Source organism: Ceratotherium simum, chromosome 10, assembly GCF_057802395.1.
Source record: "Ceratotherium simum simum isolate JZ-2026a chromosome 10, ASM5780239v1, whole genome shotgun sequence".
Lineage (NCBI taxonomy): Eukaryota > Metazoa > Chordata > Mammalia > Perissodactyla > Rhinocerotidae > Ceratotherium > Ceratotherium simum.
Window position 1 is genome coordinate 37,925,824 of NC_141909.1, and position 26,375 is coordinate 37,952,198.

Below are 26,375 nucleotides of genomic sequence, written 5' to 3' on the forward strand. Positions count from 1 at the left end.
GTGGCACACTAAAAAGGTACTGGTTAAGCCTTCAGATCAGATTGAGCTTTCCTGTTGTTATTTCTACTATTATTCCCAGGATTCATCTTTGCTTTTTACACTTACAATGTGCTAATGATCACTTAGTATGAGTTTACCTAAAGTTTAAACGAGATTTTTCTGACACAAAACACATTCTACTGATATGTTGACAGTTTATTGGCATTTACCTTCTCATAGTTAGTAATTTATCTTTTTCTTTTATTTGGTTAAATTTCACTAAGAATCTCTGTTGTATATCTAATTGATTGCTGTTTGTATTATTTCTTAAAAATCTCCGAGGGTACTAAAATATAAAAGCATCATTTTTAGATAGATAGATTTATTGAGCGTCTCCCTCTCCAGGCATTATTCTTTTTATATAATAATTCAACAACACAGCAACCTGAAAGGTAGTTAGATCAAAAGGTAGATAGGTGATTGATAGATAGATAGATAGATAAATAGATAGATGTAGAGTTTTTGTAGTGTGTATTAGCACATACTATAATTTTTATCATTATTCATGAATATCAAACAGATTTTATTTGGCAGAAAAAGACAAAAAGTTCATAAGGCTGTTGCCAAATTTCTCACATAGGAGGACAATGCCAGTTGTCTCCATTTTTCATCAAGCATTCTTTAAAACCACCCAATGAGGATTATCAGCATCCTCAAATGTTCATGGGGATTTTCTAGTATCCAAACTGAATTGCTCAAATTATTTCTTTCCCTAGTCTTTCTGTTCCATTTGGTATTGTAGACCTCCCCTCTTTAACAATTTTCTTCTTTCTCTTTCAGCCCTGTATGGTTTACATACATATTTCTCTCTAAGTCTTAGTCTCCCTTACATTTTCATTCTCTATTGCCCTTCTTATATTTGTAGGTGTTCACTAAGGTTGAGACTGGTTCATTGTTTTCCTCTATCCTTATTCTTTCAGTCTTTTCATCCCTTCCAATGACTATAAATATCAGACCCAGGTGTAAAAATCCATAATCAATGTCTTCATCCGTGATTCTTCTGATACCTATTTTTATTGTAAAGTCATTACACAAGCCTATATGTTAAGCTTCATATAAGTATTTTCACCTAGATATTTTCAACTTGAAATCTATGTTGATTTCATAGATATATTATATTGGTTAAAATGCAAATCAATCATACATACACAACAAAGAAAACAATGAAAATCCAAAATGCTACCATTAATAAAATACCAGAATCAATCATTTGATGAAAATCATTCTAGAAATCTCTTCATTCATTCATTCATTTATTCATTCACTCACTCATTTCACGAAGACGTTCTAAGTGCCTCTTACATGGTAGAAGTGTGAGTATGTCCGGCGTTTAGCATTGAATCAAACAAACAGGTCCTTACTCTAAGGTAGCTTACATTTTAGCAGGAAGGGGAGAATTGGGAGGGGAGTGGCAACATATATCAAACAAACCATGCATTCATTATAATATAGATGGTGAAAAGAATTATGAATTAAAGTAAATGGGACAAGGTAAGAGAGTGATTGGGGTTGCCAATTTAGATAGGCTGGCCAACAAATTCCTCTGTGAAGAAGGGAATTTGAGCAGAGACATAAAAGAAATGAGGAAAAACTAAATAGATATCAGGCAAAAGAGTGTTCCAGGAGAAGAGCAAATGCAAATACTCTGAGATGAGAATGCATGTGACATGTTTGAAGAACAGCAAAGAGGCCAAGGTAACTAGAGTTCTTTGGACAAGGTAGCAGGGGTATAGAAGATGAGGTCAGAAGTGATCAAGAAGTAGGTAATATAGGGCTTGGAGACAGTCATGGGGACTTTAGCTTTTATTCCAATTAATATGGAAAGTCACAGGAGGATTTTGAGCAGAGAAGAGACATATCCTATGGGAGTTTTTTCTTACTTTTTGTTATGGAAATATTCAAATGTATTCAAAAGTAGAGAGTAACTATATCTTTAAAGGATTGTTCTAGCTAATGTGTTAAAAATAAACTATATGGTAATGCAATAGCGAAGATTCCAACAGGAGATAAAAATCCCATTAGTTGGACCCACCCAAAAGCAAGTCAGCAAGGGAGCCAGGTGATGCAGTTCCAGAAGGTTCAGTCTCATGAGCAACTGAACAGGACAGAGAATAGTGCAAATGAATAATGGGGAAGAAAATGAAAAATAACCAGCACTAAGAAGAAAGATTGGAAGCAGATATACTAGGTAGGAGGTATTACAATAGTCCAGGTGATGATGATATTAGTTTATCCCAGAGTTGTAGTAGTAAATATAGTCTGAACATATTTTGAAGGTCAAACTACAAGTATTGTCCAGTAGATTTGATGTGTTGAATGAGAGAAAAATAAGATTCAATAAGGACATTAAGATTATATGGTTATATGATTTCATGTATTGGATGGAAGGTCGGATGGATGGGTCAACAGTTAGATGAATGGAGATAGAAATTGAGAGAGACAATGAGATAGAGATAAGAGAGAGAAAGGGAGAGAGAAGTTTTATTAAGAATAGAATCTCACTAAACAAGGTATATTTTGAATAAATATCATTACTTTGAATTCTATTTGATTTCCTTGCATTCCTCTGAACCTATGATCTTTCTTTTTTTTTTTTTTTTTTTTTTTTTTTTTTTTTAAAGATTTTATTTATTTTATTTTTTCCCCCCAAAGCCACAGTGGATAGTTGTATGTCATAGCTGCACATCCTTCTAGTTGCTGTATGTGGGACTCGGCCTCAGGATGAACGGAGAAGTGGTGCCTCGATGCGCACCCGGGATCCGAACCCGGGCCACCAGCATCGCAGCGCGCGCACTTAACCACCAAGCCACAGGGCCGGCCCTGATCTTTCTTCTTGAAATGTCCTTTACTCTTTTCCATGCCTGGCAAACAGACATTTATCCTTATTAATTCAGTTTAAGGAAGACCCCGTGTTGTATTTCTTTACCACATAAAACCCAGTTAAGCATATCTTCCTATTTCCTAGAGCAGTTTGCCCATATCTCTATTAGTAGTCATCTTTACTAGTCGTAGAACAGTTTTAGTTATATTCTTACAGCTACATTTCTTTTTCTTAGTAGATTATGACACTTTGCAACTCAGAAAATAATTCTATGTATGTTTATGTTTCTAGGACAGTGCCTTTAAAACAGTATGAACACAATAAATGTCTATTGCACCAATTAATTAAATGCACTCCCCTAGATGTTAGAAGTAATCATCTTAACTCATATTTCTACAAAAAGAAAAGTTATTTAATTTTTATAACTGAAGTCATCTTGTTTTTAAGCTTCTATTCCTACTGATGGCAGAATAATTTATACTTAAGAGTTAGAAAAGTTAGAAGAGTCACAACTATGACTTTCAGGTAGCTATTCAGTAAAGCGGAAGTTCAAATCTCTATTGGGGCTGTCTCTTCCCTCTCAAGGGGTCTCATCTCAATCTTCCTCCTTCCTAAGATGGTGTCTGTTGAAGGAGGATGCTTATATATCTTTACAATGGTGGAGATGCTTCTCTCCCACACATTGTGCTCTGGGGCCTGATGGACTCTCAACTTTCAACTATACAACACAATATTATTAACTATAGTCTCCAGGCTGTACATTACATCCCTAAGACTTATTTATTTTATGACTGGATTTTTGCACCTTTTGACTACCCTCACCAATTTTGCCCACCGCCCCACACCTCTTGCCTCTGGCAACCACCAATCTGTTCTCTGTATCTATGAGCTCAATTTTTTTTAATTCCACATTTAAGTGAGGTCATATGATATTTGTCTTTCTCTGTCTGACTTATTTCACTTAGCATAATGCCCTCAAGGTCTGTCAGTGTTGTCACAAATGACAGGGTTGCCTTCTTTTTTAAGGCTGAATAATATTCCTGTATATATATATACACATATCACCTTGTCTTTATCCATTCATCCATTGATGGACACTTGGTTTGTTTTCATGTCTTGGCTATTGTAAATAATGCTGCAATGAACATGGGAGTGCAGATATGTTTTTGAGTTAGTGTTTTCATTTTCTTCGGATAAATACTCAGAAGTGGAATTACTGGATCTGGTGAATACCATTTTAAATAATTATCTTCCAGCATATATCTACACATTAAATTGATTAATGTAGCTTCTTGTGATGACTTTCAACTGTTATACAAGTCCAGGAGGGTTATATGTAAAACAGAAGAGTGGAAAGTTTAATGATTCTTGTTTCGAAAAAGTCAACCAACTGAAAACTGGGCTGTTGGATAAAGATATATCAGGCTTCTCAATACAGCTTAATATACTTCTGCTTAACTATAAGTATTAGAAAATAATAACCATATGCTCCATTATGTTATAAATACATTATAAATTACTTTATATTATAGGTTACTCCATTATAATATAAATTCTTTTATAAATTAAGTTAAGAACTGATGACTTACTTTTTGCATACCCCAAAGTGTCTGGCATAGGGTTTGATACATTCCAATTATTTTAGTGCCCTTAGTATTAAGATTAATAAACTTGTATTTTCCCTTATCCCTGAAGTTTGTTCAATCAAGATGTTTGAACAACTCATTTCATACCCAAACTTTAGAAACTCTACAGGCAGAGTGTATGCCCAGTGGAATTAGTTTTACTTGGGAGAATTATTTTAATCCCTTATTGACTTGCAAGATGCATCCACCTTGATGTTTTCACAGGAACTCATTTCACTGATGATGATCAAAAGAGGTATGTTGGGCTTTGATCAGAGTAAATCTAAAGAAAGCTAGAAATTTGCAAATACGCAGTGATTAAAATTCTTTCTCCATCTTCTCTTAGTGAAATGAGGGAAGTGAAATACTGACTGATACATTATAATTAGTGTGAGAAAAATTAAAAGGTTTTTATTTAAAGATAATTGACATAGGGCTAAAGCAAAACAAAAGTTTAATACTAGGTCCATATTGTTATTGAAATTGGTGAATCCGGTTTTCCAGATAGTAAACGAATGCAGTCTCTTCAATTGCTTTCCTGCAGATTTGCGTCAAAGAACTTCCAGGAGCATCATTTGCTTCTTACCATCAGAATGAACTTCTCTGAGATAAAATATGAGAGAAGCAGAGGAAGAATTCTCAGTCTTTCTTGTAGCAGCAGATGCTCTTTACAGGCTCGAGATAGTTACCTCTTCTGGATGTAGTGTGGAGGCCACTTGCAGATGTATCCCTCTCAAGGAAGCCGTACTTGAGAATGACCCTTACACTTGGCACATTGAACTTGTTAGCTACGGTTAGTCTGTGGGCGTTGTGTTACCTCTTAACTCAGAGAAATTTCTTATAAGAAAAACTTGCAGAAATGCAGGATAACACTGAATATCACAATTAAATTTTATGTTTTCAGGAGCATTTTACTTATCACAAGATGGTTTGAATTCAGGTTATGATCTGAGTACCCCATTTGGCTATAATACAGGTCATCAATTTCAGGCAATAATAGCTAGTATTGAAATACAATTATTCCTAGAAAGTATTAGTAAAACTATCCAACTGGTAATAATTAAATGTTTTAAGATTTTTTTTTCATTTAGGAGGTTGATATTTTTAGTCTTGGTAACTAGCAGACACATGAGTTCTGCAAGAAAAGGTGATCCAGAAAGTTAGGGTAAATTATATAACTTGAGAGATTGTCCACACCAGCGAAGGTCCACAATAGAGATGAGGCACATAGGCGCATGCTAGACATCTTTAGAAAGGAAGGGGGAATTTAGAAAAAGAAAGCAGCAAGGCAAATATAAGTATCTATTAATAATTTTATTCTAAAAAAATATAAATTTTGTTGATGTATCAAAAAATATTTACCAAACACTATGATAATGTTTTCAGGGATAATATCTCTGAAGGTAAATACTGAGTCTTAGGCATCTCTGTTATGCAGGCTGTAACACAGACATAGCCCAACACATATTTAACATGTTGAAAGTTATTACTACATGCATCTCAAAGGTTAAGAATGCCTTCAATTAATCCAGTGCTACAGATTAAGCAAATCTTTCTTTCCCAAATTTCACAGTGTCCTCAAAAAGCACAAATGCGCACTTTACGTTCTTCTCAATTTGAGTCTGGGTTTCATTCTTCACTGAGACGGCAAAGAAGGCTTAGCAATAACATGATCTATGTTTCCCAATCAGAAATAGTTTTGTGAAAGAGCTAAAGGAAGCATAAATACAAGTAATGGTTTCTCATGATGAATCTACACACATTTGAACGTGTTCCTTTCCAATTATCCTCTTGCAAAATAAGATTACAAACAACAGAATTTTATAAAGATATACTCCTCCAGATTTCACCTTTAAAATTCAAATAAGTACAGTTAATATTTGAGAATAAGATGGTTACATATAAAGCCATAAAAGCAAGATAAAACCAGTATATTTTTCTATTGGTGACTATTAAGTGTAAGCAATACAGTACTAAATCATGAATTAAGGAAATTACAGATCAAGTCTAAGTCCTAAGGATATTGATTTATATATGAAAAGAGAGATAAACATTTAAAAGTTCATTGAAAACACAGAGTAAAACAAGTATACTCAACTTAAGAGTCGGATATTTCAAAGATTTAAAAATCATATTAAAGATGCAATGAAGAAATAGTTTGTGTGGGGGTAGTAAATAAAACAGACTTGTTATAGTAGAAGGTTGGTCTGGAGGTACAGTGAAAAATGATCCTGAGCTAGGTGTTTTAAGTTACATTAGGAAATACTTTCAATTGTAATGCAAGGAATTAGCACAAGACAGCAGGACAGTAAATGATGAATATATATATTTTATGACACCATGTGGGAGTAGTCTGAATTCTGCATATGATTTCTTGTACCATACACAAGGATTCAAGTTACAAATCTTTCTCAAAAATTCAGAAAAGAGTTAATAAGAATATCAGCCAGTGAAGTGGCTTTTGGAAAGAAAAGGGAATAGTAGAATGGAAGGGTTTAGGCAGTATTACAATAATCAACGATATTTGATGACTCTTTGGATGTGGGCTTGGCTGAGAAGATAAGAAGCTTTGCTAAATAGAATTATTAAGGGATTACGCAGTGATTGAATTATCAAGGGATCTCAGGCAGGAAGAGATATTTTGGGTATATTTATTTATTCATATAACATATTTTCCAAAATACTTCAAATCAGCTTAAATAGAAGTAGCTTAAAATAAAAGTACAGGTAAAGAAATACCCTAAACCATTAATTAAAAATAGAAGGCATAAGTCAATACAGGAAGGAGAATGGTAATGAGAAAGAATAAGTTCAGATTTAAATGTGTGAGTTTGAACTGTCAGTGGAACATCTAAGCTTAGTGCTTCTTACTTAAAAGTCAAGTTGCCTTACAGTAGTGTCCGAGAACCCCAATTATTTGTGTAGTGGAATTTTGCTGTTGACTATGAATGGAAATAAGCATGTCATCAGCTGAGTCTGGGATAAATCGTTTGGAAATATAGATATTTGGTTGGTCACTAAGCAAAGAAAGACCATAAATTAAGAACAAAAATTTTCTGAAAGACCATAAATATTTATGAAGATGATTACTTTATGCATGTAATTTGAGATGTGATATTGAACATATTTCTGCCTGTGCATATGTATTTTCAAACTCCAATACTGAATACATTATTTAAAATAAATTAATAGATACTTTAATCATAGTAAATGATCAATCATTTAAGTAGTTATTGAGCAATTCCAGGAGCCAATAACCCTGTTAATGGTACCCAACAAAAGGTGTAGACATTTTTCCTGATTTCCTACAAGTTTATGACTTAGCATGCATATGAGGTCCTTAAGTGACTGCACAGATGACAACTGATTAAAGTCTGATATGACCGATAAAAACAAACTGTGTCAACTGTGGCCTGAGAACTAGATAAGTCCTCATGGAAGTAATAGAACTTAAACTTGACTCAGAAAATTGGGTCGTATTTTAATAGAAGCCCCAGAGGAAAAAATCATTACCATTATTACTTTTTTTTTTTTAAGGCATGATCTATTCAGATAAGAGGAAAGAGATCTGAATAGCTAAAATGTGAAATACAGAAAAATATGCATAGGGTATCGTGGAAAGTGACTGAGTTGCTAAAGTGGAGTCGTATTATAGAATTTTTGGCATGCTAGTCTGAGGATGTTGAATAATGTCTTGCAAACGATAAAAAAACTAATCATGCTTTTGAATACAGCTAGACATGAGTAATTAACAAAGGTGTTCGAGGGTGGAGAGGAGGGTGGGCTTGAGTAGAATAGAGTAGTGGTGAGAAAGACTGCAGGTATCCAGGGCCTATATAGCACCTGGCACAAAATAAGCACTCACCAAATATCTGCTAAATGAATGAATGAACGAATGAATGAATGCATGTATGTGTGCAAGGTCAAGAGCCTAATTAGGATGCAGTGAAATTTTTTAGGATGAAGGTGATGTTCATGCAGGGCACAGGATCACTTATTTCAGTTTTAGAAATTTTGAGCTTTCAAATTACCTATGGAACAGCAAACCCATGTTAAATACATAAAAGTTAATCATAAATTATAGCAGCATAAAACCCATTTCACTTGTCGTTAATAAGAACTATCATTTGAGTTAATTTTATGAGTTTTATTCATTTTGATTATGTCATTATTCTTCTCTATTTGTACTGTCAGCTTAGTCAATTATTTTTCATCTTAAGGCAATCAACTATTTCTGTATTCAGAATAAAATTAATGAACCTGCTCCTTATTTCATAGATGGTTTCTTCTTGTTTTCCCAAATACTTGAGAAGGAATCATTCAGATATATCTGATGTAAGGTTTAGCGCGTCAGGAATTTGTGTTTTCCTTTTGAACTGAGAGTGCAGGAAAAGAACATAGAAAACTGTACTGTATCGACTTTTCTCGTTTACTTAAAAATATAAGGGCCAGCCCGGTGGCGTAGCGGTTAAGTGCACGCGCTCCACGGTGGCGGCCTGGGGTTCCCATCCCCGGCGGGCACCGAGGCACTGCTTGTCAAGCCATGCTGTGGTGGCGTCCCATATAAAGTAGAGGAAGATGGGCATGGATGTTGGCCCATGCCAGTCTTCCTCAGCAAAAAGAGGAGGATTGGCATCGGATGTTAGCTCAGGGTTGATCTTCCTCACACACACAAAAAAATACAAATAATATCCTCAAGTAGTTTAGCCAGAGTAGTGATTATGCCAGTAGAATGTATGTGAAGATATTTCAGTCTCTTAAAATTTCATGATTTTATCCTTTGCCAAAATTCTTTTCAACTGATGTTAATGGGATTTTAAGTGTAATATGAGGATCTATCCACCCATATCAATCGTTTCTTTCAGGCAGAAGGTTGAGATTATGGCTCCAGTTGAGCTAGCTCCTCTTGTGCAAGCTTAGGCTGTTCCAGGTGCAACAGATACTCAAATAATAACTGACGAAGTGCTGTGAGCATTGGTAAACCAACTAACTTATATTGCCAAGGTGTCAGCATAATGATACATTTTCATCTCTCTATGTCTTTGAAAATCTCTCTGAAGGGAGGAAATATATATATACAGAAAATCTCTCTAGGCATGAGGCAGTTTAGGTTTTCCCTTGTGAAGAGTGACAGTCCTACCTATGAGCTTACCATTTATTGCGTTGCTGCAAAGTTCCGTGATAACTGAACTCTCTCCCTTCACCAGCACCTGACCCTGACTATTAAACTGGTTCAGGGTTTATTTAGCACTGAGTATGACCATTAAATCATTGTTTCCCAGTGGAATGTCTTAGAAACTGCTTAATAAAAATACTTGAAAATATTTTGTTTATATCGGACCTATTTATAAGACGTTGCAGTAGAAAATCATTTATTCCTGCAGCTTACTGCATATGATAATATTTTATTATTCATCTTATTCATTTCTTCAGCAGAAAACTTGAAAGACTACGTATGAAACTGTCACTTGTTCTCTAAGGACTGTCAATTCTAATAGGAATCAATTTTGTTTTATAGATTCAAATTCAAAACTTGTTTTATAGAGTTGATTTTTTTTAGCATAACACCCAGTAGCAAAACAAAAGTGTGAAATATTATGAAATAATATAGGGTACATGAAATTTTGTCACACTGTTATGAATGTGAGAATTTTACATAACCTTGGTAGTCCAAGGATATAGTGTTAGAAGAGTTAATACTTTCTTTGGTCCATAGTAAGTTTAAATTTATCTTTCTTTAAGTGTTTATTCAATATTGAATTCCATTTTCCAATGGACTCCCAGACAAGATGGAAAGTATAGATATGTTTGCTATACTTTGTACAGATTCTGTTAGTTGCCTTGCCTTTCAAATTGTGTCTTCATTCATTCAGTATTAATCTTACTTAAGAAATAGCTGACAATATAGATATTTTCTTACTTCCAGCCACTAACATTATAGGAGTATATTGCTGTAATAATTTTTTTTTTTTTTTTTTAGACAGCAGGGCAGGGGGTCCCTAATTTTTTTTTAATTTTATTTATTTATTTTTTCCCCCACGTCCTTCTAGTTGCTGTATGTGGGACGTGGCCTCAGCATAGCCAGAGAAGCGGTGTGTTGGCGTGCACGCCCGGGATCCGAACCCAGGCGGCCAGCAGCGGAGCGCACGCACTTAACCGCTAAGCCACAGGGCCGGCCCTGTAATAATTTTTAATAGCATTACTTTATGATATTTTAAGGTTATTTATAACACAAATTTTTATAATGTAAATTTCTTCTGACTTTTACTATAAAATTAGAGTTGTATGCCCTTTATGTAATAAAATAGGTTGGACAGCACAAATAAATTCATGCACTTGATTTTGTTTGTTTATAATAAGAGAACGAGTTATTTACAATTGTAAGGGAGTATCTATACATGAAAGTTAGTGCAGAGAATCATGACAAAGATTCTAGCCAAGAGAATATTTTCTTTGACACATTAAGGTAAATATACAGAAGGAAGGGGCCGGCCCGGTGGTGCAAGCGGTTAAGTGCCCGAGATCCACAGCAGTGGTCCGGGGTTTGCTGGTTTGGATCCCGGGCGTGCACCAACGCACTGCTTGGCAAGCCATGCTGTGGTGGCATCTCACATAAAGTGGAGGAACATGGGCATGGATGTTAGCCCAGGGCTGGTCTTCTTGAGCAAAAGAAAGAGGAGGATTGGCAGATGTTAGCACAAGGCTGATCTTCCTCACAAAAAAAAAAATATATATATATATATATACAGAAAGAAGACAATTTTTTGAATGATATGAAAGTTTATCCTATTTTCATATTTGGAGTTTGGAAAAACAATGCAAGATCTAGCTACTTGAATAATGCATCCCATTTTTATGCAGCAATACTTTCAGAGCTATAATTTTCAATTTTTTACCAGCTGTTGAAATAAATTCATGTAACCATTTTTGGAAAACTGCAGTTTGAGGAGTGTCTATGTGGAGACACACAGGATTAAAATACTCATTATGTATTTTCATGTTGCTAAACAGTGTGGCTATTTTAAGCACGTGGTTCAATTTCTCAAACCATCAACACTCAAATTATTTGTAACAAATATAGTGGTCATTTTTCAGAAATGTTGTCTTAAAAATTGAATTTCTTTTTTTCTAATCAAACTGAAATTACTGATAAAGCCAAAGAAACTTTAAGAAGAGCACAAAAAAAGACAATAACATTTTAATACACACAATTGCAAAAAACATTTATTCCGACCAAAAGTTCATGACATTTCTGGCAACTGGAATGCTCTAACAAAGTTGCTGTTGAAAGTTCTAGCTATTAATGGATAAATTATTCTGATTTTTCATATTAGTCAATTCTGAATATCATACATGGGGTTCTCATATACATTTCTTGACCGTGTTCTATTCTGCAGCTACAGGTTTATCCTTTAACTCACTGGTCATATTAGTCACAAAGAAAACCTACCAAGGTTGTAGGGGGATAGGGCATATCTGTAAAGTGACTGCCCAGCTGACATAGATCCAAGGTGAATCTCTTAGAATTTTACAGAATATTGTTAATATACTCTATGCTATCCTTCATATTGAGTCTCTGGATATTTTTATTTCTGTTTTGTCTTCTAGATGACAAAATATTCTTTAACATTATTGGTTTGCAGATAGTGGTGTCTTTTCTTGAGGTTTAATACACAATTAATTTATAATGATGTAGTTGATGACTATTCTAAGTGTAAGCACATACTAGCTAATGGTAGATATTGTGATACTTCATGGGCTTTTTCTCTTTTATAAAATAATTTATAGTATGATTACTTCTGATTGGAAAGGGCATTGGTATGCTGTGTTCTAAGAGAAAAATCTAATTCATAGACAATTATTGTACAAGTTCTTGTACATAAACATGAGCATGTTTCTAGGTAGTGTACAATTACTGAAACATATTGATATTTTTCCTAAATTTGATAAGCAAAGGAGCTTTCACAATACTTAAGGTTGTATTAAAAATTGAAGAAAGTAAAAAATAAAACAATCTTTCATTTTATAGGGGATAGCAATATTTGTGTTAATCTTGGCTTATTGTCAGAAATCTAAACATAGTTCAAGTTTAAGAGACAGCTTAACCATTTTATTATTTTGAATCTGTGTCTGAATATGAGATGGAATAAGAATCCCAAAAATTGTCGTCCAAGGAGGTGAAATACAGAGACAAGTCATAGTACTCAGAAGCAAGAAATAGTTACAAGTAATAATTTGAAAACACACAATAATAAGTGACAGTGATTATGAAGAACTCGATTTCTTTCAAAATAAAGAACTTTGTCAAATGATTAGGAGTATGCCAAAGTTAAGAAATTTTACACAATGTTTTGTTAATAAAATGGGAAATATTATTTAAGTACAGAATATCTTGATTATTTTATAGAAATAAAATGCAAGTTTTAATTTTATTTTGTATATCTTCCAGATCATACTTTGAAATAAACAGTTTATAATATCTTTTCATTATGCATACATCTATGGACATTAAGCAGGTCATTTCCCTTTAAAAATTATTTGGAAGTATTATAAACCTAGGTACTTAGAGTTGACTGTCCTCTTATACTGTATTTTTACAGAATTCCTAAAATTTTCTTTTATAATTTTCTATTATTTATAAAAATTTTGAAATAATTGTTATATATCTTTGCACGTGTGTTTAGAAATATATAAATATTTAGCTATTCAAACAGATGATAAAACTGTTTTTAGCTTTAGCTGTATCATCAATGTATATATTATGGTATTGAATTTTATAAACTACAATATTTTCCTTAAAAAACAAATGAATAATATTTTACCTTGTATACATATTCTTATTTTTCTGTACCTTTTGTGTTAATTATATAATTTAACTTGAATAACCAAGTTTTACTTTTCAGCCAAAAGGAAACCAGAAAAAAGAAAACAAGACCTGTCTAACTCATTTTTTCAAGAACACACATTTTATTTCATTGTAACAAATTTTATCACATAAACTAACATTTAAAACATGTTGCACATTCTGTTCATCTATGTTGACTTTATATATACAAAATAAGGAACTAGAAAATTTTAGAAATATTTCAGTGACCAATGTTTGCAACTTTTTTTTACTTAAAAATCAAAAAATTATCATTAATTAATCAATTTATTATTAGTCTATTGTATTAAAGTTGTTCAAAGAAATAAAAATTATAATGTAAACCAACATCATGTCTTTTTTGAAATGTAAGACTACAAGAATTCACAAGATTAAACCTTTATACTCACGAAATTTCATTTAAACGATTTTGTATTTTTGTAATCCTAGACCCACATAACTAATGTACAAATTTTTTAAAGTTTAAAATATGAGAAATGAAACCCAAGTCTTGTATTTATTAAAATATTGTGCTAGCATTATTTTAACACAGTGATAAAATCAAGAAGGCATAGAGTTACTTTTAAGCTATTAGTTAAAAGTATCATCTAAATATCAGGACTAGTATATGAACTCTTTTTAATGTAAATGATCCTCTGTACTCATGTCAAAATTTAAAGATATTTACATCTACATCATGAATCTATTTACTTAAAATTCAAGCCATTACCCAAACTCCCAGTTAAACTTTTTGATTATGAGTTATAGTTTTCCAGGGAAGAACATAGAAAAGAAGCACATATCTTTTGAATTTTTTTCTCTTTTTTCTCTTATTTTTGGAATTTGTTAGCTGTTTATCCAGATAACATATTCCTAGAGTGTCCTCCTAATGAAGGAACAGTTTCTTATGATCAACCAATCCCAAAGTTTCCCCGAAAAGGTGAAAAAAAGGGAAAGAAGGAGAGAAAAGAGAATTTATGGAAGCCAACTTCAGCCATATATAAATTTATCACTGTAAAGACTAATTATTTTTTCTTTTAAGGAAAGGAAAAGGCTTAGATGCAGGAAAAACATATTTTACACACAAATGACCAAGAGTCATATTTAAATCTCTCTCTTTTTTTTTTTTTTAATTTATAAAGACCGCGGGATCTTGTTAGAAATAGATATTCTCTTTGGTAGTTAAAAATAAAAATTTTACTAAAAGAGTAAAAAAGTAGTTCTTTTAAAAAATGCCATTAGAGATCTCCTATCCTATTCCATACGATTTTTTTCTATTTTCTTTTTCTTATTTAGTGTTCAGGATGAAAGTGGATAGGAAGGCAACTCAGGTTTTAGTATACAAGAAAGGAAACAGAGCCAAGAATTTAATTAAACATTTTCCCTTCTATATTCCAAAGGATCTGATAGCTCTAATACATCACACTTCTTATTCAGCCTCAGAGCTATTCTGTTATCTTTCCCACATCTTATATATGATATCTTCTATGTTTTTATATTCTTCCTGTCACCTCCAACAGAAATTTATGTGTTACAATGGCTAAATAAATTTACTTAATTAAAGTTAAAATTATAATGTTAAAATTAATTATTTAATTATATGCTGCCATCATCTATTAATTTATTCCCTCAATAAATATTTGTGTACAGATGTGGTACAGTTTCTTACCAATGTAGAAGAAAAGGTCAATGAGTCAATGTTAAATTTTCTACTTATTAATTTTGTAACTCTATGTGATAGATTTAACTGTCACTAGAAATGAAACTAATTCATTATGAAAGAGAAAATGATGTTAAAAGAACCAAGGGAAAAGAGGATAAATGGCAACAAAAGAGGAAAAGGAAAGATACTTTGAATGTGTTCAAACAATTGTACACAGAAGAATCTGTGGGGATGAAAACCAGGTGTATCAAAGAGAGACATAATGTCGCCTAAGTCTGCTGGTCTCACTCTAATTCTCCTCCAGGTGCTGGATATTTGGTATAAAATTTCTTAGTTTCATTATTGGAAACTATTACCTTGCCTGATATACCGCTTTACAACTGCTTGCATACTTAGAGAGATGTTATGGGGATAGTTGTTTTCATTTCCATTGATTTTTTTTTCTAATTTGAAAAGGGTTTAAACGATACCTGGAATATTTTAAAGTAAATATATGAATATTTATGATAAGCTTGTTGTGACCCAATTTGTTGAAGGCTGTTTTTTAATTTCCTTTTCCAGACATGTTTATGGTCAACATAGGCAACTTTATTTGATTTATAAACAGCTTTAATAGAGAAAAGGGAATGGAAAAAATGGTCTCTAGACTTTCCTTTATAAACTATGTAGTAAAAAGATAATAAATAATATTGAATCGAAAATAATATCCATTCTGTTTCTCTTGGAAGCCATGAATTTTACTCATATTTATTTCTCAATGTAATTGATTCTCATTACATTCTGCATCCCTCTTAATACAGGGGTAACATCTTAGGCATTAAGCTTCTAATTTTATCTACTGACATTATATGCTCATTCCTTTAAACAGCATTATTAACAGTAATTGTGTATTATTCACAGATATTGGCTGACCTAGAAAACCATGCGTTATTTAAGAATGATCTGGAATGTCAAAAGCTGATTCTGGAAGCAATGAAATATCATCTATTGCCAGAAAGAAGAACTTTAATGCAAAGTCCAAGAACTAAACCTAGAAAGTCTACAGTTGGAACTCTGTATGCTGTAGGAGGAATGGACAACAACAAAGGTATGTAATTCTAGATCTATATATAATATGCACCTGTATCAACCCTGACATGATTTTAATATTGTAATATGTATAATACAAACAAACCTCACAGTAACTTTGCTTTATCCATTAAGATTTAATATTAAGGGAAAAATTGAAAGAACATCTCTGGGGCCAGCCTGGTGGTGCAAGCGGTTAAGTGCGCGCGCTCGGTTCGCCGGTTCGGATCCTGGGCGCGTACCCACGCACTGCTTGGCAAGCTGTGCTGTGGCGACATCCCATATAAAGTGGAGGAAGATGGGCATGGATGTTAGCCCAGAGCCAGTCTTCCTCAGAGAAAAAAGAGGAGGATTGGCAGATGTTAGTACAGGGCTGATCTCCTCTCCCCACCCCCCAAAAAAGAAAGAACATCGCTTATTTCCAGTTTGTAGTTGCTCCGCCTGCTTCTCATTCACCTTTAAATCCCATATGAAACGAAAACTGGGATTTAAAGCACTTACCTAGAAAACATAGGCCAAATAATTCATTGGATATATTGAGAAATACATTTCGATTCTAAGGAAATGTAATGCTCCAGGCACATGCCTGCTGAAAGTAATATTATAAAGAAGAGAGTTCCTGCTTTTGAGGAGTTGAGATTCTCCTACAGAAGCCAGAAAAATAAATACACAATTATAAATGAGTATAACTGTGGCAGTTATAATTTACAAATTTGATTGTGTTATCAATTTTGCCCTTTGAAAGGAAGTGAATGATTTATTTAAAAATTGCACATATACATTTGACGGTTTATTCTATAGCTAGTAGAAAAAAATCTCCATAAATATTTATTCTCTTCAGCCTGTCTTATGTAGGCCTTAAGTTTCTTGCGCAAGTACACAAGACAAATAATATAATTGTCATATGTTTGGATTTAATAAGTGATATAATTATCCATAATATATTTAATGTACATGTAAAAAATCCAGTTGGCGACAAGATAGTGTGGTCACATATTCAACTTCTATTAAAGGAAACTTGTTATTAAAGAATCAGAAGGAAGCAACAAAACTTACTTCAACCATTGTGAAGTGAGATCCCAAAATAGCAGCTAAAGGGAAACAATTTATGTAATCCACACAAAACGGCATCTATTCCCATTTTTTGTCTGTCAAGAAGATATCTCATGGCTATTAGATAGGTTTTGCTAGTTTACTTTTTTGAAAAGTTTAACTCCTGTTTAATGGGATGTTGATTTCTAGTAACTATAAAATTAAATCAATACTAGAGTATTAACATATAAAAAAGGCATAACTATCAGTTAAAAAGAGTAAATAACCTTTTGCTCTAAGAACTAGGGAAATGGCATTAATCTCTCTCTCTCCCTCCCTGCTTCTCTCCCTATCTGTCTCCCTCCATTCCTCACTCCTTCTTTAATATATGTTATTACATAAGAGAACATGTCAGAAGTTTTCAAAGGAAGGAGATAGTGGTTTAAAACCATCTTTTTTTAACATTGTGAAACAGAAAATATCTTATCAGATACTAAAAATTTTTAGTAAAGAAATTTTAGCAAAGAAATTTTTTCCAAGCTAAGAAAACGATCTATTAACCTCTATTGAAGTCATCCTTATGAGAGTAATACATACCAAATAACATTCACCACATGACATAATGAGTCATCTCTTGTAGCAGAGCATGCAAAGTTTATTGTAACTTTGTAGTAGGTTCATTTTACCCATAAAAGTAAATACCCTGATTCCCAGTGACTTCAATAAATGCATTCATCCAAGTCTCAGATTTCACAAATCGGTAGTGGTTTTATACACCTTTATCAAATTTTAAGGTCAGTGAGTTTCATTTTTTTTTAAAGAACACTGTATTCTGCAAAAAGAGTGCCTATACAAGATCAATTCCATTTGCAAATCTGCACATGATAACATTTTGTCCTAAAAATAAGAAGAAGGAGGAGGAGGAGGAGGCTGAGGGGGAGAAGGAGGGGGAGGGGAGGAGAGGGGGAGGGGGAGGAGCGGAAGATTAATAGAATCTGGTCAGCCTCTGACTAGGATTGAACAATAAACAATAAATTAAATTTAATACAAAAATCACTATACTATTAAAGAACCAAAGGACGTGACTAATTCAAAGTTTTAAATCTGGTGACTTTACATTGCTATTGCAAAAATAATATGAGAATATGGAGTCTATTGAGTTAAACTGTTTGCCAGCTTTTGAATTTCTCTAGTCTTACACAATAGTCTTGTGAGATTGAAGAAATTCTTTAAAAATTGAACTTTCTTAGGGATTCTGAATCTCTTTCATTTTAGAATTGAATAATAGCATGATTTAGTTATTTTTACACTTATCTAGTTAGTAGTGGCTTAAAAGAGCATGATAATGCAGGGAGTTGAAAAAGATATTCCTACTCAGCAACAAAAAATAAACAACCCAATTAAAAAAATGAGCAGAGGATCTGAATCAACATTTTTCCAAAGAAGACCAACAGGCACATGCAAAGATGTTCAACATCAATTAATTATTAGAGAAATGCACATCAAAACCATAATGAGATATCACCCGACACCTGTTAAAAGGGCTATTATCAAAAAGGCAAGAAATAAGAGTTGGAGAGACTGTGGAGAAAGGGGAACCCTTGTACACTGTTGGTGGGAATGTAAATTGGTTCAGCTACTATGGAAAACAGCATGGAGATTCCCCCCAAAATTAAGAAAAGAACTATAATATGATCCAGCTATTCTACTTCTTGGTATTTATCGAAAGAATACAAAAACACTAATTTGAAAAGATATGTGCACCCCTGTGTTCATTGCAGCATTATTTACTATAGCCAAGACGAATGAATAAAGGAGAGGTGGTATACATATATACAATGGAGTACTATTCAGCCATAAAAAATAGTGAAATATTGCCATTTGCAACAATGTGGACAGACTTTTGAGGGTATTATGGTAAGTGAATTAAGTCAGATGGAGAAAGATGAATACCATATGATTTCACTCATATGTGGAATCTAAAAAAACAAAGCAAATGGACAAAAAAACCAAAAACAAACTCATAGATACAAAGAAAAGAAATTGGTGGTTGCCAGGAGGGAAGAGGGTTGGGGGGTGAATGAAGTAGGTGAAGAGGGTCAATTGTATGGTGATGGATGGTAACCAGACTCTTGGTGGTGATCAGTTTGTAGTATATACAGATATTGAATTATAACATTGTACACTTGAAATTTATATAATGTTATATACCAATTTTGCATCAATAAAAATAAGATATTCTTTATTAAATAGGCAATAAAACAGAAAAAAAATTATTTGAAGGAAACTTGAGGCATTCTTACCATATCCTTAGCTCTATAGGAATTAGACATTAACTATATCACTTAAACTTAAGATAAAAATCTAATACTTAATACCAAACCTTACAGAACCTATTTTTTCCTGGTAAAGCAGAAACTTATCGAAGCCCAATGTTTCAAGGGATTTAAAGAGCAGCTAGGATATTTTCAAGGTAATCTCTCGTATTTGCATTGTGCTTTTACTGCTTAGAGAGTATTTTCTACATCTTATTAACTTATATGATCTCTAAACAAGCATTAAGATTTTATCTTAAAATTGTGTTTTCTTTTCTTGAAAAGTAATGAGGAAAACAGAATAAAAATGTAAAAAAAGAGAGAAAAATATAGCAAAAAATTGGAATTTACTCTGCATCACTAATTTCAAAAATAATGCAATACAATATACAGTACTTAGTATGTTTTTTGAAATTATTTACATATTTATATTGTGCCTTAAAAAGGGCTATGTAAACATTTCATTGAGTCCCTCTTCAGCTTCATAATTACTGAAATTCAGATGACATCTTGTGGGATTGATAAACTATGAGTATGACCATTGCACATTTTCTGTAGATATTACAAAAATTAAGAGTACTGGGGCAAGCCCGGTGGCACAGCAGTTAAGTGTGCACGCTCTACTTCGGTGGACCGGGGTTCGCAAGTTCGGATCCCAGGCGCACACCGATGCACCGCTTGTCAAGCCATGCTGTGGCCACATCCCACATAAAATAGAGGAAGATGGGCAGGGATGTTGGCCCAGGGCCAATCTTCCTCAGCCAAAACAGGAGGATTGGCATCGGATGTTAGCTCAGAGCTAATCTTCCTCACACACAAAAAAAGTAAGAGCACTGTCCTGTCCTCTGCATTCTTCTTATATTTACATTTATATGTATTCAATGGTGATGCACGTCTTCTGCACATCTATTTTGTGCCAGGCTCTGTGTTAAGAACTTGTATACCATGGTGAACATTATGAATATAACCCCTACCTCAAAGAGCTACCAAGTTAATCTGGGAAAACAAATAGTAAATAAAATATTTACAAATAAAATGAATATTACAAGAAGGGAATTGCAAGCACAGTAAGTATAATGCTTGGGGAGCAAAACTAGTCTAGTCTAGAAAAGTAGAAATGTACAGAGAAAGTGTTTCTTCTTGCTGTTGTTCTAGCTGAAATCTAAAGAATTATTCGGTGTTAGTTTAGCAAATTTTTGGAGTGGGAGTGTGATCATGGTGGTGAGTTCCAGACTTCAGGGTCATCAAATGTGAAGATTTCCAGTTGAAGCATGTGATATCTTCAAAAAATGGAGAGAAATCCTGTATGAGCGGAGTATAGCCAGCGAGGAAATGAAAGCATGGTCGTGGAGGAAAGACACAGAAAACTTCAGTGAAAGGTTTAACAGGATCGATTCTGATTTAAAACTCCAGAGGTCTTAGAAGGCAGGTGATGTTCCTTGTGGGGAAAGCAGTCTTTGAGATCAGGGAGAAGCCTGTTCAAATCCAGTAGTGTCACTTAAAATCTCTAGTTCACTTTACTCTTTCTCAGCATTATATTCTGTTTCTGTAAAAATTATAGGGTCAACCCTGGTGGCCTAGTGGTTAAGTTCAGCGTGCTCTACTTCAGTGGCCAGGGTTCAGTTCCCAGGTGCGGACCTACACCACTCATCAGGGTCCATGCTGTGGTGGCAGCTCACACATAAAAAGAGGAAGATTGGCAACAGATGTTAGCTCAGGGTGAATCTTCCTCAGCAAAAAAAAAAAAAAAGAAAAAGAAAAAAATTATAATGATTACATAAGACAGAGTGTGTAAAGAGGATAAATTAATACAAGGCATTCCAACATGTCTGTTACCAAATAGGCTACCAAAGCACTCAGCAGTAACCCGGGCTGAGCTTCCTAAATATGTTATGACATGAGGCCAAGTGGGCTAGGAACTTTGGAGGTAAACTGAGGCAAGCTGTAATTACCAGAAATTGAGTTTATTCAGGAACAGCAAAAGAATTACAATTCAGAAATACAATCTGTGGCAAGCTACAGGTGAGGCCGTTGAGGGTTTGGGGCAGGCTGTATTTACGGACAAGGAGCGCAAAGGGGAGGAAATCCAACCAGAGTCCAAGCAGTAAGTTCATTGGCTCGAGGATGGGGAGAGATTCTTGGCAGATGTTCATTGGTCAGGAGATAAGTTTCCATCTTCTGTAAATCAGGCATTTGCAGGAAATCAGTCTCTTAGTTTTTAAGTATTAGTTTGCTTGGGGCACATGCATCAGATTCTCCATTTCATATCCTCTGGTTCCATTTTAGATTAAAATCATTTCATGCTTTCCTCCAGTGAAGATGAGTTAGCTTCAGCCAAGAACTAGGACCACCACTGGCCTATAGCCTTGTCAGTCCTTAATGCAAAGTCTCTGGATCATTCTCCCACTTTATGTTAGACCAGAGGCAGATGCTTCAGATCCTGTCATAGGTGTAGACATCTGCCCCAAGGAAATGCTGGCTTTTAGCTCTCTCAGGTTTCACCTCACTGTTCTTTCGGCTATTTGGTTGTGCTCTTGAACTTCTTCCTTACTTTCATTGACGTCCAGCAATGCAAAAAACAAATAGTGTTATTGTTGCAATTTGCCTATGTGTACCGGTATTATAATCATAGCACGTCTTCTGTTATCTAACAAGCAGAAGCCTCCTTTTCTTTTTCCATTCTGAATTTTTCTCCATAGATTACTTGTTTTATGTCCTATACTTTTTGGAGAGTAGGTATCTTGTTTAGAATGAAACTATTAGTAACCTGATTTGTTCCCACTTTTTACATAGTATTTATAAAGAGACAATTGACATTGCCATAGTTAAAAAATTTTTAAGTATTCACTAATTTGGTAATGCTATATTCAGATACAAATTCCACTCTAAAATGGAGATAATAGTTCTGTCTCAGAGTATTAAATTATATCGTGTAATAAATTAGAACAGCTCTGATTACCATGTAGATGATGACTCACTGACAACTTGATCAAATCCCCACACATCCCTCTGATAGCAAATGTAATTCCAATTCACAGGTGAGCTTAAATAGAAAGTGATGCATATCTTGGATCTGAAGGATCATTAGCAAATATTCAGAACTACAAGTAGAAATTCATGAGTATATTTGTCCTAATGTGCTAGGTTAATTTCCATTTCTAAATTATAAGCAACTTGGAAACAAAGACTTTAGCTTTATAATTTCAGAAATACTTGTTACTTATAGTATGCTTTCAGTAAATATCTGCTATATTTAAATTACAACTTATTTAACTGATCTTAGTGGATGTCCAAAATGAACAAATCCTATATATATATATATATATATACATGAAATATCTTTATATCTACTATATATATAGTAGATATACATGCTATATATCTACTATAGAACTAGTTCTTTATATATAGATATATAGATATGAATGAAGCATTAGCTTTGAAGTATAATATGCTATTTATCAATGTAAACTGTATATTAATATAAAATTCTCCTTTATTCATAATCATTTGAAGATTTGAAAGGCAAATTGTAAATAGAAGATTAACATTACCTAAATAATTTTCCCAATAGGACCTTTCAAGAAGAAAATATATTATAATATAAATCTATGATATTTATCCTCAGGAACTGATCATTTGGGGATGATAAAATTATTTCATCAATGACACACATTTTAAATACCTACTTCCAAACATTACCACATACAAAATTTCATTTACTTTGTACAACAAACTTATGCTGAGAGTATATTCTGGATCATTTTTATTTTTATAGAGGTTAAACAACATTTTTAATTTCTACCATTTATGTAAATAGTTAGAGTTTAAACCTAGGGATCCGTGTAATTCCAACATTTTTGTTATTTCTTCTACCCTATTGCCCACATTTAACCTATTTGTGATGAGATGTGCTGAGAGTGACTTTTTAAAATGTCAACGTAAAAGCCTGACATACTTTTAATTCTTGATATATGACTTTTCTTTAAAATTTTACTGAACTTTAGAACTAGTTCTCTAGTGTAATGGGTGAACAAAAAATACCAGGCCAGGTAAATAAACCTTATTTTATGATTTTAAAGAACACGTTAGGAATATAAGAAAGTAGGTAATTGAAAAAATTAAATATGCTCTACTATATTTATTTCTGTTTCATGTTTTGTAAATTAATTTTTATTCATGTAGAATTATAAATACTTTATTTCCCCAATTTAAAATTCTCTATTTGATCAATTTCTCATGAGCTTTACCTTTTAATATGTTTTCAAAATGTAATATAAAAGAACAGACACTGCATTAAAAATCAGCCTATATTTAAAATTTTTATTCTTAGGATAGGTATGAAGAACTATTAAATTAGTATTTTTAAATGCCTAAGAAATGTATATGCTTAAATCTCCATAAAACTTATGTACATGAATAAAAATTTATAAATGTCACATTCAGTATGTTCTTTTTAAGTTAAAAATCTTACTACAAATATTCTAAAACAGTCATTTTTTTCATTTAAGTTTCATGTGTATATTATTTCCTCAAAGAACAAATAAACCATGTGAAAAGAGCAACTTTTGGGGATATGAGATATAAAAATCTTATTTTTCTGTGATTAAGTATATCTAGGCTGAAATACCTGGTATAATTATTAAATAAAAGTTCTATAATTCAACACAAGATTATTCCCTACTATAAAAAAACTATTAATATACTATACTGTCTAGAATATACCCTATCAGCAATATTTCCATCTAGCTTGGCTTCAAACTTCAGTCATCAGAATTGCTCTGCCCTCCACAGTTAATCACTTATCAGGGACCATCTGATTTACATCAGCATTTCCACTACTTTGGTTGAAGTTTTATCACCTATGCCTGCAAGCTGGGATAATGCATGTGGTTCTCAAATGGACTTATTTTTTCGTACAACACATGAATTAGCTAGATAATGATCTCCCTACATCCAGTCTCTCTCCAATCTCATCCATCCAGCTCACTACTGCCAAATCAATTTATCACAACTGTTAGCAGATCATTAAAACACAAAAATATAAATAAAATAGTAAAATAAAATGAAAAACCTTCATTAGTCCCTCACCTCCCAGGTAGAGTCCAATATTTTTTGACCAGTGCAACATCTACCCTTCATCATCTAGCATTTCAAATTTAACCAGCAGGTTTTTCCTATTTTGTCTCTATCAAAAATCTTGATCATATTTCACCACTCTCTTCCTCAGATTTGAAGCTCCACACTGGTTGCAGTATTACGCTCACACATACATTGCCGTACGCTTCAGTGTCTTGCTCATTTTATCCCCCTTTCTCTGCTAGTCTAACTCTACTGTAACATTCTCCCACCCCTGGCTCCTCAGTTAGCCTTACCTGTGCCTCTTCTATAATATCTTAGCAGTCTGTGCTTAACACCTTTATTACACCAATCCAGCTATATTGAAAACATCTGTTTTTAATCATTTTATTATCCCAAAATATTATAAAATTTTTAAACATATAAAAAAGTTAGAATCATATGATAAAGATCTATATACTCAACTAGATTTTATAGTTAATATTACACTACATTTGCTTTATCACATAATTATCTATCATCCCTCTACTCATCCATCAAACTTTTTAATGCATTTTAAAGTTGTAGAGATAAATACATTTCATCCTAAACACATCAGCATGCATGTTTTCAACATTTTTTAGAGCTTTTAGGCAAAATTAACATACAGTAAAATGCACAAATCTTGTGTACTTTTAAATGAGTTTTGATAAATACTTATGCAGATATAACTCAAAACCCTAACAAGATAGAGAACGTTACCATTACCCCAGAAAGTTCTCTCATATTCCTTCCTAATCAATGCCCAGCTTCCACATCTCCAAAGACAACCACTCCTCTAAATTTTTCTCAACTTTTATTAGTTTGGCCTATTCTTGAATTTCATACGAATGTAATCACAAATTTTGTACTTTTTTATCTAAGGTTTCTGTCAAGCAGCATATTTTGGTGATTCATCCATGTTGCTGTGTATATCAGTAGTTCATTCCTTTTAAATGCTTAAATAGTAATCTGTTTATCCATTTTCCTGTTGACAAACAACTGAGATAGTTCCCATTTTAGCTATTATGAATAAAGCTGCTGTGAACAGTCATGTACAGTATTTTTTGTGGCTACTGCACATTTATGTTTAAGAGATATATAAGCTGGTGTTATAAGACACATGACTTGCAAAAAAGTATGTGTGGAAAACATCACAGAAAATATCTCCTTACTTCGTGAAAAGTATATAATTACACAAAAAATAAATCACAAAAAAGCTCTATTTTCACTATGGCTAGTCATTACTAAACCTATTTGCCTTTGCACAGTTTGTTCTACTAATAATAACGTTTCACATGTTGGATAACAACCTAGATTTTGGCATTTTTTATGTATATGAAATATTATTTGATATACCAGAATTATAGGACATATTTTTATTTAATGTCAAAGCTTTAAAGAATTTTATGTTAGTTCTGTTTCACACTCAGGTAGTCTTGATGCCTGACTTTAGAGAATTCTTTTAAGAGCATGCAGCACAAATGTGGTTCAGAAATACAAATTTACACTTATAGATAATGATCTACACACATAGTGATATTCCTGACAGGAGATGATGTGAGAGAAAAATTCATCATAAATACATTCAATTTACTCTATTACACTGGAGTTGTATTAACTATACATATTATTCAAGGAATCCAACTATACCTGCTGCTGCTGAGAGAGAGGGAGAAATAATGAGGGTGATGCCCACCTCAGTTTCCCTGGTAAGCAAGAGATGGGAGGAGGGAAAATGCTGATGCTTCCAAAAGTCTCATATCTGTGTCATCTGGGGAGTATAGTTGTACAATTAATTATTTATTTTTTATTTTAAGTAAAAACAAATTACACAGAAGAAAACTAAGCA

At 33.2% G+C, this 26,375-nt stretch overlaps 1 protein-coding gene across 2 annotated transcripts in view; it reads left to right on the forward strand.

The window, feature by feature from the left end:
• Positions 1-26,375, forward strand: part of KLHL1 (kelch like family member 1) — a 348,324-nt gene that overhangs the window by 236,880 nt on the left and 85,069 nt on the right. For both annotated transcript variants that reach the window (XM_014781788.2, XM_087435763.1), the window contains one exon: positions 15,912-16,098. In XM_014781788.2, the coding sequence (XP_014637274.2) occupies positions 15,912-16,098 (187 nt within the window). The remainder of the gene's footprint in view (positions 1-15,911; positions 16,099-26,375) is intronic.